This window comes from Lichenostomus cassidix, chromosome 29, assembly GCF_008360975.1.
Source record: "Lichenostomus cassidix isolate B80296 chromosome 29, HeHo_3.0, whole genome shotgun sequence".
Lineage (NCBI taxonomy): Eukaryota > Metazoa > Chordata > Aves > Passeriformes > Meliphagidae > Lichenostomus > Lichenostomus cassidix.
This window is the reverse complement of record NC_139509.1, coordinates 3,151,172-3,166,377: the sequence shown is the minus strand read 5'-3', so window position 1 is coordinate 3,166,377 and position 15,206 is coordinate 3,151,172. Positions and strand designations below refer to the sequence as shown.

At 55.9% G+C, this 15,206-nt stretch overlaps 1 protein-coding gene and 1 long non-coding RNA gene across 3 annotated transcripts; both read left to right on the top strand.

Moving 5' to 3' along the window:
• Positions 1-249: 249 nt before the first annotated feature.
• AQP5 (aquaporin 5) lies at positions 250-3,984 on the top strand. Its single transcript, XM_085041388.1, has 4 exons — positions 250-946; positions 2,174-2,335; positions 2,537-2,620; positions 3,266-3,984. The coding sequence occupies exons 1-4, from the start codon at positions 584-586 to the stop codon at positions 3,449-3,451; spliced, it is 795 nt and encodes a 264-aa protein (XP_084897514.1). The 5' UTR covers positions 250-583; the 3' UTR covers positions 3,452-3,984.
• Positions 3,985-4,892: 908 nt separating this feature from the next.
• LOC146425970 (uncharacterized) lies at positions 4,893-6,759 on the top strand. 2 transcript variants are annotated; one of them, XR_014846396.1, is made up of 4 exons: positions 4,893-5,108; positions 5,544-5,701; positions 5,925-6,075; positions 6,156-6,759. It is a non-coding gene; the product is annotated as an uncharacterized LOC146425970 (long non-coding RNA). The 2 variants fall into 2 exon arrangements; XR_014846397.1 differs by lacking the exon at positions 4,893-5,108 and adding an exon at positions 5,304-5,427.
• The last annotated feature ends 8,447 nt before the right edge of the window (positions 6,760-15,206 follow it).

Genomic DNA, 15,206 nt, shown 5'->3' with positions numbered 1-15,206 from the left:
TCGTTTGCTGGAGCTGAGCTCTCCTGACAGCCTGGGAGCAGCTCCAGGTGTTTGATTTTCCTTTACTCAAGGTCGCGTGGAAGTTGGAGGCACCCTGAGCTCACCCCGGGAGATTTCTCCAGCCCAACAAGGGTTTTCCAAAAGGAGCAGGGAGGGAGAGAGGGATTATCAACTACACCTGTGCTAATGAAACACCCAGGACCTGGCGAGAGGCAGTAAAAGGCAAAAGCAGAGGAGGGAGCTCAGCCTCGTTATGCAACCTGGTTATCTAACGACCACAGAGACACCCTATAGGGGCTCTTTGTTTGCAGAGGGAAAGGAGAGAAATGCCACCAATATCTGAGTCACTGGTTCACCAAGAGGCTCCGAAGACGTTTTCAGATGGAAACTTTTCCAGGTTCACATGGTAATTTGGGAGGACTGGCTAATTCCCTGGCTCCACCCCCCGCCCTGTAACACAGCTCCTGCTGCTCTTGCATATATAGATAGGTATGGCCCTACAGCTGGCTGCACACACCACAGCCCGGCCGCAGAGCAGTCCTAAACCTTCCTCCTCCCCGGCCACCCGCCACCCGCTCCCACCATGAAGAAGGAAATACTAACCCTGGCCTTTGCTCGAGCTGTCTTCGTGGAGTTTCTCTCCACACTCATCTTCGTGTTCATCGGGCTGGGCTCGGCGCTCAAGTGGCCATCGGCGCTGCCCAGCATCCTGCAGATCGCGCTGGCCTTCGGGCTGGCCATCGGCACCCTGGTGCAAGCCTTCGGCCACATCAGTGGCGCCCACATCAACCCTGCCGTGACCATCGCCTTCTTCGTGGGCAACCAGATCTCCCTGCTCCGCACGCTGCTCTACATCGTGGCCCAGCTGGTCGGAGCCATCGCCGGCGCCGGGATCCTCTACGGTGTCACCCCTGCCAACACCCGCGGCAACCTGGCCATCAACGCGGTGAGTCCTGCCCGGGGTGCTCCTCTCTTCCCTTCCCTTTCCTTCGGCACCGGCACGGGAAGGAGAACCCGGGATGGATCCTCGGGGCTCTGTCCCGCACGGAGGGCTGGAATGGGATGGCAGTGAAGCCGAGCTCTGACATGACGGCTTTATTGTGCGAGTGATGAGTGGGATGTTTTTCCCTCCTTTAATGAGGGCTTCCTCTGTCCTGAGGGCCCCGTGAGTCACCCGCACCATTGAGATGTTCCCGAGTGCAGCCTCTCCTGGAGATTAGCACGGGATAGGAGTCGTGCCAGCAGCACTGGGGAGGGAGGGAGCAGAGCCCAGTCAGACCAGTACGGGCAGGGGGAGCAGAGCCCACTGGGGGAGCTGGGAATGGAGAGGGATGGGAGAGGTGGTGGGGAAGAGCTGGAGAAGGAGCGAGGAGCAGGATGGTGTCGAGGGGCTGTGAGTGGTGGGGGCTGCTGCCGAAGGAGGAACAGGACCCTCTGAGATAAGTGGGAATGAGGAACAGCCTGAAACCCTCGGGGCAGTGCTGGGAAAACCCCTGGAATGACCACGGACAGGTCTGCAGCACAGACATTGCAGAGGATTCAGTCACTGGGTTGAGGAGCTCCTGACCCTCTCATTCTACAGGTTCCACATCCCAAAGCAGCCAGATTTAGCTAAGAAATGGGCTGTGATGGGTTGGGTCACTTTGTCCTTCCCTTGCCCATTGGGGTCACGTCCCCCTGAGTGTCCCCAGGGTTTTGTGGAGAGTCACTGGGACACAACAGCCCATGCCACCCCCATGACCTTCCTGCCAACCCTCACCCTCCATCCCATCCCAGCTGCTCCTTATTCTCCTGGGCAGGTGCTCCACGAAATGCAGGGCAGAAGTCAGCATACAACAGTCTGCAAGGATCAAAGGGGGAAGAAATGCAGGAAAAAAGGGATTTGGTAGGAAGACACTGAGTGTTGCGGAGACAGGGAAGTGGAGAGAGATGTGGAGAGCCCAGGGAAGGGATGGGCTTGGGGGAGAGACAGATTTTGGAGGATTGTAAAGAAAGGAAGATCATTTCATTGGTTTCGGAGAAGGAGCAGGGAGCCCAAGCAGGGCTGGGCAGGGGTCCTGGGGGGCTTCTCATCCAACTTCACCCTCCCAAATCCACCAGCAAATCCCCCAGGATCCCTCCCAGCCATGCTGAGCCCCAGGGAGGTTAATTATCATCACTGTCATGGTTCCAGATCAACAACAACATCACCCCAGGCCAGGCCCTTGTGGTGGAGATCATCCTCACCTTCCAGCTGGCCGCCTGCATCTTCGCATCCACGGACAACCGGCGCACCGGCGTCGGCTCCCCTGCACTGTCCATCGGCCTCTCTGTCACCGTGGGCCACCTGGTGGGGGTGAGTCTGGGGTGAGGGTCCTGTGAGCCCTGAGCTCCCAAAATCCCCTCGTGCAGCTGGTCCTGAGGGGGTGAGACAACACGGGAGGGCTTGGGGCTCCTTCCTTCTCTGGAACAGAAACACCGTCAGGGACCTTCAGTCTCTGCTCCCACAAGTGGTTCTGATGTGCTCCTTAACCCAGTGTTCTTCCCGCACCTCCAGATTTACTTCACCGGCTGCTCCATGAACCCAGCGCGCTCCTTCGGCCCTGCGGTCGTCACCAGGAGGTTCAGCCCTGCGCACTGGGTGAGGGTTGGTGGCGCTGGGGAGAGGGACAGATGGGGGCCGTGTGGGGACAGGGCAGGGCTGGCATGGGAATGACGGGGTGGGGGTTTCAGAGCTGACCCCAGGCAAGAGGGATTAAAGGGGTTGGAGAACAAGGGAGGTTTTGCCCCTTGACGCATCAGAACGGTTAATCCCCTGGCACAGAGCCAGCGAGGGGACAGGAATGAACCCATCCCAGGGTGCTTTGGGTGGGAACAACCCAAAATCTCATCCAGACCCCTCCCATCCATGGGCAGGGACACCTTCCACCAGCCCAGGCTGCTTCGAGCCCTGTCCAACCTGGCCTTGGACACCTCCAGGGATGGAAATCAGCTGTGGTGCCTCTGAGCACCATTGGTGCATCATCTGAGGGGAAGGAAGCCCATGGAGAAGCCCAGCTTGGTCTTCCCTCTCACCCAGCACCTCCTGCCAGCTCAGCCCCAGCCTTGCAGAGCGGGTTTAGCCCTCAGCGAGCACAGGCTGAGAGGGTTTCAGCCCACGAAGGCACTGGAACAGGGATTTTCCTCTCTCCACGTGGCAGGAGGAGTGCAGCAGGGATGGATGGTGGTGCCTGAGAGGAGCTGCAGCCCCAGGAGGTGCTCTCACCATGTCCCTGTCACTTTCCAGGTGTTCTGGGTTGGCCCCATCCTCGGAGCTTGCTTGGCCTCTCTGCTCTACTTCTACATCCTGGTGCCCTACTGCATGAACATGTCCGACAGGGTGGCCATCATCAAGGGCACCTACGAGTCCGAGGAGGAGTGGGAAGAGCAGCGGGAGGAGAGGAAGAAGTCCATGGAGCTGACCCCGCCGTAGGAGCGGCTGGAAGAGCCAAGCCGAGGGAGGGGAGGAAGCTCCACAGATGGCTCCTGTGTGCCCCAAAGCCAGGCAACGACCACACCCAGCTGCAGCTGCAGACTCCGAACCCAAAGCCTCCTCATCCCGTGGGGTGCAGGGTGGCCGGGGGATCTCTGTGTGTGCAGAACCCCTGCACGGCTCTAGAACCTCTCCAGCTTCCCCCCAAGCCCCTCAGCCAGGCCCTGGCACCCTCAGCTCCATCCCTGCCCTCTGCACTGTGGCAGAGCCCCAGACCCTGCGCTGGGCACCTGCAGGACCTCACCTGGCCCAGGTGTGAGGGGCTCTGGGGGCCCCTGGGGAAGGGGGAACGACCGCTTAGGGCAGGGGGTGCAGCTCCCCCCAGCCCAGGGGCTGCTCGTAGATGCTCTTTCACCTTTCCTGGTGTTGGGAGTTCTTTTTATTCCCAAAGAACAAGACTTTTTGGATTCTGTGTTGAGATCTTTGTATTATAGTTTATTATTTATTGCGAATAAAGGAAAGTTAAAAAATAATATATATATCCGGGGTGCAAATCTGCTCAAGTCTCAAAGTTTAGGAGGGAAAGCAGTTTGAGCTGGATGAAAACTCACCCCAAAGGGTCAGGGACACAGCAGGGGATGGCCCTGGATCCAGTGGGAGCTGGGGGATTGGGAGGGGGAAACATTAATCCTGGGAAGGAAAAGGGGGTGTTTGTGATGGAGTGCAGAGCAGCAGGCGCAGGGCAGCTGTGAGCCCATGCTGGCACAGCTGGGAGGAGCAGGAGTGATCCTTCCAACCCTTCCCACACGGCCGGTTTGACTCCAGCCGTACCAGTTCTCCCAGACAGCTCCGCAGGTGCCCTCGAAAAGTGACCCACAACTCCCCAGCCCCTCAGCTGTGCCAAACCCACACCTTCACCTGACCTTCACCCTGCTCTTCCAGTTCTGCCACAACCGTCTGCCAGAGCAGCTCCCGGTTGGGCACTGGCAACAGGGACACCAAACTGAGACATGGACACTGGGACAGGGACACAATGACACTGGCATGGGGACACCGGCCCTGTCCCAGCTCCCCAGACCCAGCCCCTCCTCCTGCTGCCAGGGAGGTTTCCAGCACGGAGCCCCAGGGAGGTGGGAGATTCTTCCCTGGGAGCTCCCCAGGTTCAGCTCGATCCCAGCCAGGGGGATGGGCAGTGTCACCGGGATTTTGGCCCCCTGGACCTGCAGTCCCAGCACCTTCCCTCCCCCAGCTGTCCCCAGAAACGGTTGGGGACAAGCAGGAGGAGGAAGGGAGGTAGAAGAGCCCTTCGGATCAGCAGCAGGGCTAGAAAATTAAACTCTGCACCGCCCCACCCCTCCCCAGGGATGGGCCGAGGAGCCCCTCTGCCTCAGTTTCCCTTTTGAAGGCTATCCAGCTCTTTCCCAGGGGAGATGGGAAAAACACCAGCCTGGGGAGATTAAAGCACCTCCAGACCCCAGAGATCTCTCCAGGGGCTGGGGCAGGGCAGCCCCCCAAACCTGCACCCCCCAGATGGGAACCTTGCCATCCCCTGGCTCTGGAGCTGTTAACCCATCCATCCCACACCGGAGCAGGAACTGGGGGTCTGGTGGGCACTGGGGACCACCCCAGCCTCCCCCAGCCGTGCCCAGCCCCCCAGGTGATCACACCAGGGGAAGCAGCCCGGGCTGGGTGTGAATTCATCCCTCCCGGGATGAATCAGAGCCTCCCGCGGCTCCAGCTCTGCGTCAGCACAAAACCCATGCAGGCTCAGCCCCGAGCCCAGCTCGGCACCGCCGGGGGGATTTGGGACCCCAAAGCAGGGCAGGTGGAGCTGAGCCCAGCAGAGTCAGAGCTCCTTCCCCACCCGCCTTCCCTGGGCCCGAGGATTTCATCCAGGCAGGGAGGTGAATTTAATCCAGACTGAATTTTGGCATCCAGCAAACGCCGTGAGCTCACCTGGCCAGGGCAGAGCGCAGGTCAGGGCTGGGAGAGCCTGAGGTCCTCCCACCTGTCCTCACCTGTCCAGGAATGGGAACAGCAGCGCTTGAAAACCAATGGAGAATTTATTGTTATTACTTTTTTAACATTCCAGCTTCTTCAGACTGATTTTTAATGAGATTGGAAGGCCAGGAGGCAGCAGCACTCCACTCACTCCCCAGGCAGAAATTGGCTTTTCACCGAAAAATCCACCCTTATTTCAGCAGAAACAGCAAAAATCCACCATTATTTCAGCAGAAACAGCAAGACCAGGTACAAACCTCTGTCTTCACACCTGATTTACCTGCAGTGCTGTGCTGGTTTTCCTATTTCTTCCTCAGAACAGGAATTTCCATTCCAGCAGCAGCAGAGCATCCCATCCCACACCCCTCCCCAAGCCACACAGCTCCTCCACCGTTTGGGATATAAAAAGGTGAATTACACTTTATTACCAGCTTTTTTTTTTTTTTTTCCCTATTTTAAACTTTCTCACCAGGTGAAACCACTCCAAAGGTACCTCATTACCATTCCTGGGTGGTTTTGCTCTAATTAAGGGTTATTCCCTGAACATGCCCACGAGCAGCTGCTTTGCTCTAAGATGATTTCACAGACAATTCCTCACTCCTGAGTACCTTTTCCATCCTCAGGTAATCACTGCTCAGCTTTAAAAACTGGATATTTTTCTGGAGGGAGGAAACACCCAACGATTTTGGTTTAATTTTCACAGGTCACAACAGCCTGGAAACCTCCTATTTTTTACACATCAAAGAGCTTTCTGGTCTACTTAAGTCTCTCAAAGGAAGATCTCCACCAGATCATTTAAATTCCCTGAATCCCAATTTTTATGGACAGGGGAAGGAACCAGGGGCATGAAAAGAAGCAAACCACAGTGGAAATGGCCCAGCTAAGGATTTTTGGTGGGTTGCAGGAGCCTCTTTGTTTCTGCTCCCTGCAGAGGGGGAGGCCCAGCTGCATCCAGGGGGAGCAGAGCTCCACATCTGGGGCACATCTCTGCTCCCAGCTCTGGCTGTTCTGCACCCCTGAATGCTTCGCTGGCATCCTCAGGTCCTGGAGAGCAGCAGCCTGGTTTCACCTGGAAGCTCAGCCCAGCTTGCTGGAAAAACAAGGAGAAAACAACCCAGGAAAGCCCAGGGCGGGAGAAAAGCACCACAGATGGGTTTGAATCCCAGCTGGGAAGTGCATGCAGCCCAGGAAGGATCTCCTGCTCCAGGGGGGATTCTGGGGCTGTTCTGGAGGCAAGCAGGCAGAGAGCAGCTCAGGAGCACCACGGAGGAGCTGGGCAAGAAGAGAGAACAGAGAACAGAACACAGAACAGAACAGAGAACAGAAGAGAACAGAGAACAGAACCTAGAACACAGAACAGAACACAGAACCCAGGACACAGAACAGAACAGAGAACAGAACCCAGAATACAGAAGAGAACGCAGACTCCAGAACAGAGCTCGGGGCTCCACACCTGGAAACTTTATTCCTGCAAATCCCAACATTCCCAGAGCATTTCCAGGGCTGAAATGCCCCTGGAGAGGAGCGAGCTGTGCCTCAGGAGGAGAGCCTGGCCTGGGTGTTGGCATTAGTCACGGCACAGGCTGTGCCAGACCCACCTCCTCCAGAGCCTTCCTCCTCCTACTCAGCCTCTGCCCAGCCTGTTGTGCCATGAGATCCCTTGTTAGGAGCCAGCAAACAGCTCCCAGGCCACGGAGGGCCAACAGCCACCCTTCCTGTTGTCACCCCGGCCAGGAACACTGCCTCTGCTTGAACAGCAGCTCCTGAATTTGTGTTTGGCTCCCTGGCTCAGATTGTGGGGATTTTGGGGGTCAAAGCAGTGCTGGGTCAGGCTGGGCACCCCCTGGTGCTGTCCTGCTTCCCAGTGCCACCAGTGCCACCAGTGCCATCAGTGCTCTGCCTGGTCCCTGCAGTGACCAAAACCCCAGGGTGGGCATAGCAGGGGCAGAACCAGAATTCATGGAAAGGGGAGAATTGGCCAAAAATAAACCTGGACCTTGAGGAGGCAAAGGGCTGGAGATGTCCAGAGAGCAGGGAGGGTGAGAGGAGATCCAAAGGTACTTCTGTTCCCAGCTGAGCACTTCCTTCAGCCCCCAAAATGCCTCTTTAATAAGTCCCAACTCCACTTTAATAAGTCCAAACTCCACTTTAATAAGTCCCAACTCCTGCAGCCCCCAAAAATGCCTCTTTAATAAATCCCAACAACCTATAATGAGTCCTAACTTAGCTTTTAATAAGGTCCCAACTCAACTCTAAAAAGTTCCAGCTACTTCAGCCCCAAAAATGCCTTTTTTAAGCCAGAACAGTCAGGAGGTTTTAGCAGATGTCCCTGGAGGTGAAAGGGGTCCCCTCCTGGGGATACTGTGGAGCAGCACACCTGGGAGAGCAAAGGGTGCCCAGGGCATCTCCTGCTGCCCTCTGCTGGGATTCTCCAGGGGAAATGCCAAGGTGGCCAGGAAAATCCTCCCCAAAACAGCTCCAGCTGAGGGAAAATCCCCTCTGGCTTCCACCCACCCTTCCCAAAGCTCAGCTCAGCCTCCATGGAGATGGAGGTTCTGTCTCTGCTCTCCTGGCCTGTGGGGATTTCAGCACCAGCAGCATCGGCGCTGTTCTTGCTGCCAACTTTCCTCTTGCTCAAGGTTTTGCCTCAGCTTTCCAGGATCTGTTTGTTCTTAATCACCTTCCAAACAAAGTCCACCGGCGGCTCCTCTGAGGGTGCCTGGTGGTGGCATCAATAAAAATCAAGAGCAATAAGAAGGGCAGATAAAGCCAGCCGGCAGCTCTGAGCTGGGCTGACAAAAGGGCTTTGTTGGGAAAGGTCAGCTCCAGAGCCAGGAGGGATAACCAGGCTGGAGAAAGCAAGAAATCTGCAGGCAAGGAGGGATTAAACTGAGCTTTGTTAAACCACAGCCCTGCCTTGAGGCCTCCAAGCTGCCCCAGCCAGGTTTTGGGCTGGATTCTCCAAGAAAAGGAGCTCTCCAAGCTCGGTGTGTCCATCCACACCAGGAGAAGGAGGACAAGACCTTGAGGAGCCTCTCCATGCCCAGAACCACTCAGGACAAGTGGGACCGGATCCATGGCAGAAACTACCGCTAAAAATCACCACTAACCAGCAAAACAAACCAAATAAATCCCCTGGCACGAGGCCTCCAGGATCCAGGCCCGGCTCTGCCACTTGACATTAATCCTGCTTGGCAAAGGCTGCTGGAGCTCCTGTGCCCACAAGCAAGGTGCAGCTGCAGGTTGGATAAAGCCCTCTTGTGCAGCCAGGATTAAAGACGGGCATGAAAACAAACTGCAGTGTCCGGCACAATCAGCCTTTTCTAAGAAGTCAGAAAGAAAAAAAAACCCATAAACAAATTCGTCTTTCCCAAGAAATCTTTCAGCTCTTAGCGGTGGGGATTTTTCCCTCCTCCCCAGGGTTTCTCTGGGGACAGAGCAGTTGGTTTCCTGCCAAGCAGCCAAAGAAAATGAGCCCTTTTTCCATTCTTTTTTTTAAAAATTCCTTATTTTTTAAGCTACTTTTCCCAACAGCCAATTGTTTGCTCACTGGGAGCCCCCCACTTGGAGATCAGAGTCCACAAGAATTCTGAGAACTGTTATCACCCTCCCAGGGTAGGGATATAAAACTCAGCTTGTTTTCTTATCTCTTGGAACAGAAAACCTCCGTGTGTTTCGCAAAGGAGCCCTGTAGGAACAGTTAATCAGGGGATAAAAGCGTGTTGGGTGTGCAAACACAACCTTATCCCATCACTGACATCAGGGCTTGCATCTCCCCGGCTCTGGCCTGGATTTTTGCCACGTTGTGCTCGGAGCTGGAGCTCAAATGGAGAGCTGGGCTCTCCCTCGCTGCAGCAGCATCCCTGCAGCAACCAGAGCTGCGCTGGAGTTTGCTCATCCCTCCTGCACCATCCAACCCCCAATCCCTCTGTTCTTTCCATGGAAACAGGAGCGTACCTGAGAGTGCCAGCAGCCACCCCAGTCCATCAGCCACCCCAAAACCTCAGCCATCCCAACCCCTCAGCCACCCCAACCCCTCAGCCACCCCAAAACCTCAGTTTGTGTGTTCCCTCAGCCACCCCAAAACCTCAGCCATCCCAATCCCTCAGCCACCCCAAAACCTCAGCCATCCCAATCCCTCAGCCACCCCAAAACCTCAGCCACCCCGGTCCCTCAGCCACCCCAGCCCCTCAGGCTTTGCAGCAAAACATCTAGGTGTCCTTAATCCGAGCCTTCCCAGGGCAGGGAATATCCACCCACCCCAGGCATGATCCCCGACCATCCATAGATCATCCATCCTGCAGCACCAGGATTGTCAGGAGAAAGATCCAGTGATGCCTTAAGAATTTTTAGCTTCTGTTCTTTCTGTCTCTGTAGCTTTGGTGTAATTCTAGGCTTCATAAAAAATGCTAAAAACCTCTGTTCTCAGCACATTTAGCCAAAACAATTCCTCTCAGTGGAAATCCGAGGACACATGCCTTGCCTCAGAGCCCCAAAATATGTAAACAGCAGTGAACTGGGGGGAGCAGGTTTGGGGGGGTTGACATCATCGCCTGAGGGTGTAATTGGAGAATTAAGGTGCAATATGCTAAGAAGACAGAACTTATAAAATATGAAGAGCTCGTGACTCGGTGTCCATTTTGGGTGTAGCCTCAGGAGTGGGCTTTGTTTTTCCTGAAGGTACCTAAGGCCTTCAATAAATTTGTCTGCTTTTTATTCTCCTCACCTTGTCTGGCCTCTGTTTCAGGTAAGCCTGGCTAAGGCATCACCAGCAGCAAATCAACCAAACTCCCAGCTTGGGTTGTTGCTGTTTAGCACCAGCTCTGGTCTCAAAACCACCCAAAGGGGCAAATCGGGCACTGCCAGGGCTGACTCAGCCTGGACTAGGAGCTGCAGGGCTGGAGGAGCCCAAATCCTCCTGCCCGAGGGCTGAGGATGGTCAGGAGAAATCCTGCACAGATCATCCCCTGGGCTGGGCCAGAGCCACACCCGAATTCTGGGCTCACTTTGGGGCCACTCAGAGCACGAAAGACCCTGAGGGGCTGGAGTGAGTCCAGGGATGGGAACAGAGCTGGGGAAGGGCTGGAGCAGCAGGGAAAGATCTGGAGAATTCCTGAGGGAGCTGGGGGAGCTCAGCCTGGAGAAAAGGAGGCTCAGGGAGGACCTTGTGGCTCTGCACAGCTCCTGACTGGAAGGGACAGCCAGAGAAGTCTGGCTCTGCTCCCAGAGAAGAACAGGACAAGAATAAAGTGCCAGGGGAAGTTTAGGTTGGATATTGGGGAAATTCCTCCATGGAAAAAGTTGTCCAGCCCTGGCACCAGGGCAGCGGTGGAGTCCCCACCCCTGGAAGTGTCCAAAACCCACGGGAAGGTGGCACTTGGGGACCTCCATTAGTGCTGCCCCTGGTGGGAGCTGATGACCTTGGAGGTTTTTTCCCAGCCTCGAGGATTCCAGAGTTCTGCGACCTTGGGAAAAGGAGGGCTCAGACAATCCGGGGTGGCCAAAAAGCCAAACTTGCCCGCTGCAGGCAGAGCTGAGGCCAAAGCGCGGAGCAGCTGCAGCTCCCGGGGCTCATCGTGCCCTCCCCGGGGGAAGAGCAGAGCCGCAGCCAAGCCTCGGCGGCTGAGCAAACACGGGCGGCTTCTGTCCAAGCAGGCAAGTGAATCTGGAGGCATAATTTGTCATCTAATTGCAGCCACACCCCCGGGATTAATTGCTGCATTTGAATGCAAAGCAGGGCTGATTTATGGCCCCATCAGGTTTCATCACCTGTGACCGGTGATTGATGCCCGACTAAAAGCACTGCAAACAGCCCAAAAAAGGCACTAATAGGGTAATTTTTTTTCAGAGTTAGGAGTATTTGGGTTGTTTAATCATCCCCGAGCCTGCTGAGGGCTGGGATAATTAAGAGGGGAAATTAAAACCTTGGCCACATTTGCTCCAGACTCCGCTGAAGATTTTTGGCTCCGGCACGAGGGGAAGTTGCCTCGGGGGGTCTCTAAGATTTCCATAGGATTATGGGCAGGGAGAAGAGTCAGGGAAACAAAAACCTGAAGTTTTTCCACATTCAGAGCCAGAGGGACGTTTAGCAGAAATAAACCTTTAACCAGGATAAACCATTAACCACCATCTGTCTCTGTCTCAGATAAAAGGGGAAATTAAACCCCACCCTGCCCCGAATTCAGTGGTTGTGAGGCTGCAGGTGTGTAACCACCGAGGTACTGGGCCAAAACCACCTCACAGCCTTCCTAAACCACCCCACAGTCACCAAAATCAGCCCACAGCCTCCCCAAATCATCCCAAAGCCACCCAAATCCACCCCAAAACCACCCAAACCACCCCACAGCCTCCCAAAACCACAGAGCTCCCAGCTGGTGATGCCCAGAGCTGCCCCAGTTCAGCTCCTGTAGGGTCCCAGTATGAACCAGCAATCGCTGCTGCTGGGCCCTAAGGGGCTGAGGCTGCTCAGGGCATCGAAGGGTTCCCCAAAAACACCTGACAGCACCCGAAAAAGCCTTTTCCAAAAATGAACGGGAAGCACCCAAGTTTCACTGCAGGGAATCGTGTTGGGAGCACCCAGGAGGGCCAGGGAGCAGGAGGGAACACCAAGGAGGACCAGGAGGATCAGCCCAGGAGGGCCAAGGAGAAGCAGGGATCACCGAGGAGGGTCAGGGAGCAGGAGGAACATCAGGTTCCAGGGCTGGGGACCAGGAAGGGCCTGACCCCAAGTTTTTGGGGCAGTGAGGGCTCAGCTGGGTGTGTCCCATGCCCCACCCCACCCTCCGAGGCCAGGCAGTGGGCTCAGCCAGAAGTGCAATGCACCAGCTCAGCCAGGCGAGAGCACTGAGCCTCCAGCCTGACCTGCAGGTGACCCCAAAGAGCAGCTCCCGGTGACCAGGAGGAGCAGGGACACCTCCAGAGCTGTCACCACAGCCGGGGACCCACAGGTGTGCAGATGCCAGGGCTGAGAGCCTCATGCTCGACCCCAAAGTGTTTCACTGGCAATTCCCGTTTGCTCCCACATCTCCCAGCCCAGCCATGGGTCAAACTGGTTTTTGCTCCAACCTCCACTGGTGGAACCACTGCCACTCTCCAGGCTCACATCCAGGTTTCCCATGGGGAAATGTGTCCTTGGTCCCCAAAGGCTCAGTGTCCGTGTCCAGTGTGCAGGGATCGTGGATGTTCAGGGCTCAGGAAAGGTGCCTGGGGACAGAAGAACTCTGGGAGTTGGGGATGACAGGGACCTCACCCTGTTTGTCACCAGCCATGTGAAAAGAGTCATAAATCCTTCAGAAATGGGGATCCACCACAGGGATCAGCCTAAGGTGGGGTTTGGGAAGGGTTTGGTTTGGGAAGGGCCCAGTTTTTGAGTTCTCACAGCTCAACAGAGCTGGTCCCACTCTTGGCACCATGTCAGCTTCCCACCCTTCTCCTCCCTGGCACCAAGCCTGTGGAACATCAACCCCAAGAGCTTTCCTGCCCGAAAACCAGGCACAATGGGGAGAGGAAATAATCCCCGGCCCTTCAGAGCTGCCAAAATACCTGGTGAGAATTGAGTTTCACTCTGCAATGGCCCCTCCCTTGGCTCTTCAGCACCAGCAAAGCAAACCAGAAAAAAACAGCCCAAAAAAATGCTGAGACCAAACCCAGGCGCTCGGTGTCACCAGGGAGTTTCCAGGCAGAACCAGTGACCCAAGGAGGCTTTTCTTCACCAGTTCTGCCTTGGCCACTGCGGTGGGGAGGAGGAGGCCACAAACTCCTTCATTCATGGGGAAAACAGGAGTGAAAAGTGCTGATTCCCAGGAACTCAGGCTCCATGGGATTCCCAGAGCTCGGAACCATGGCTGGGGGATGGATGGGGAGGTTTTCCAGCCCCTGCCCTGGGTTGGAGCCTGGGCTGGGCACTGTGGTCTCTCCAAGGAGCCAAGGTGAAGCCAAAGCCTTTACTTCTCCCTGTTTGCTGTAAATCTCCTCAAAATGAAGCATCCTCTGGTTTGGCCTCAGCTCAGCACATCGGGGTTAACATTTAAGAGCAGGTTTAAGCATAAAGTTCCCTGCCCATGGCAGAAATGTGGAACTGGATTGAAGGTCCCTTCCAGCCCAAATCATCGGTGATTCCATGATGGAACATGATTCCATCATGGTGTTCCCAGCCTGATTTTGGACAGTCCCAGCAGGACCACATCCCATCATGGGAGCAGCCTTGACTCCTCCTGCCTCTCTCCACTCCTGCAGATCAGCTCATCCTCATGAGAAGTCCCAGAGAAATATGGGAAAAGAGCTGGATGGGGAAAGGATGAGCTTCTCTAGAGTTGATGGATGTGGAGTCTGGGCACACTCCAGGAGTTTTCCCCCATCAGCTTCTTTGGTCCCTTTTCCATCAGTGCAGGATGCTCCAGGACCCTCAACGTTGCTTCTCCAGGGATGCTCCCAGAGCCAGGGTTTGACCCCAAACCATCCCAGTTTGGCTGTGATGTCACTGTGATGTCACCAACAGCACCCCCAGCCTGGGGCCTCCAACCCCCAAAGAGAGGGAATCACCTCGGTCCTTGGAGGGGCAGGACAGGAGTTCGGGGAGCCTCGGGGGAGGGAGGAGGATGAGGAAGGGCAGGGGGAGGAAGGATGGGCGGAGGACAGACAGACAAACGCTGCCACCTGCTGTCCATAAAACCTCTCCAAGTCCTGAACTGGGATGGATTCAGCTCTGCGGGATCCCAAAGCTCGAGCTGTACCCTTGTGCTCGTCCAGCCTGGAGGAACCTCCAGCAATTCCATCCAGCTGGGAAAGGGAGCATGGCTAGGAGTGCTTGGAATGGGGAAAGCACTGCATCCCAAAGGGCTGCGGAAAATCCCCAAAAACTGGGGAGAAAGTGTCCCGTGGGACATTTCCTGAGCCTGAGACAGGACACTGGGAGCCACGGTGAGAAAACCGAGGAGCCACGTGAGGAGCCACCGAACCTCCCTCTGAGCTGCCACCCCCGCAGGCACCTCCGGGCCAGGGGGACATCGCAGACAGTGACATCGTGAGCTAATTTGGTGGCATTAATTACAAACATCCCAGCCCAGTGATGGGCAGGAGGCCTGGCCCTCTCCTCCCCAGGCTCAGCTAATTAGTGTCCCCCCTGCGCTGATGTCAGCCTTCTTCGAAAGGCCGTTGGTGGCCTCATTAAAGGCTCCTCAGGATGAGTGTCCTCCAAACACCAACCTTATTTTGACAGAGGCAGTAATTACAGAACTCGCGGCGGTGGAATGACAATAATTACCCAGCCGAGAGCAGAAAGGTCCCGGGGGGAGAGCAGAGAAGGGGGCAGAGAAATCCGGAGCCCTCGTCTCTGCTGGTGGGAGAAATAAGGTCCAGCTCCCCTTGGCTCTTGTCACCAGCTTGGTCTCCCACTGCCTGTGAGAAAAGGCACAGCCAGACCCCAGACACTGAATCCTGGGCATTCCTTGGCTGGAAACTCCCCAGAGATCTCAGAACTGCCCCGGAAACACCTCCTGCCATCCCTGATGGGAATGCAGAGCCCTCAGGAGCCCACCTGAGCCCCAGGTGGGGAGATGCTCTTTGGGGAGCTGAGGGCTCTGGAGCCCCAACCCTCCTCTGGGCCCAACTCTGTAGGGTTGCCCTTAGTTTTTCTCTTCTTGTTTTTCCTTTTTTCCTTCACTGGGTTCAGGGATTTGAAGCAAACTAGCCCAGATCCTGTGGGACAGCCCTGGCAAACCACAGACCATCACTTGATGAGTTCCAGGTGCTCCCT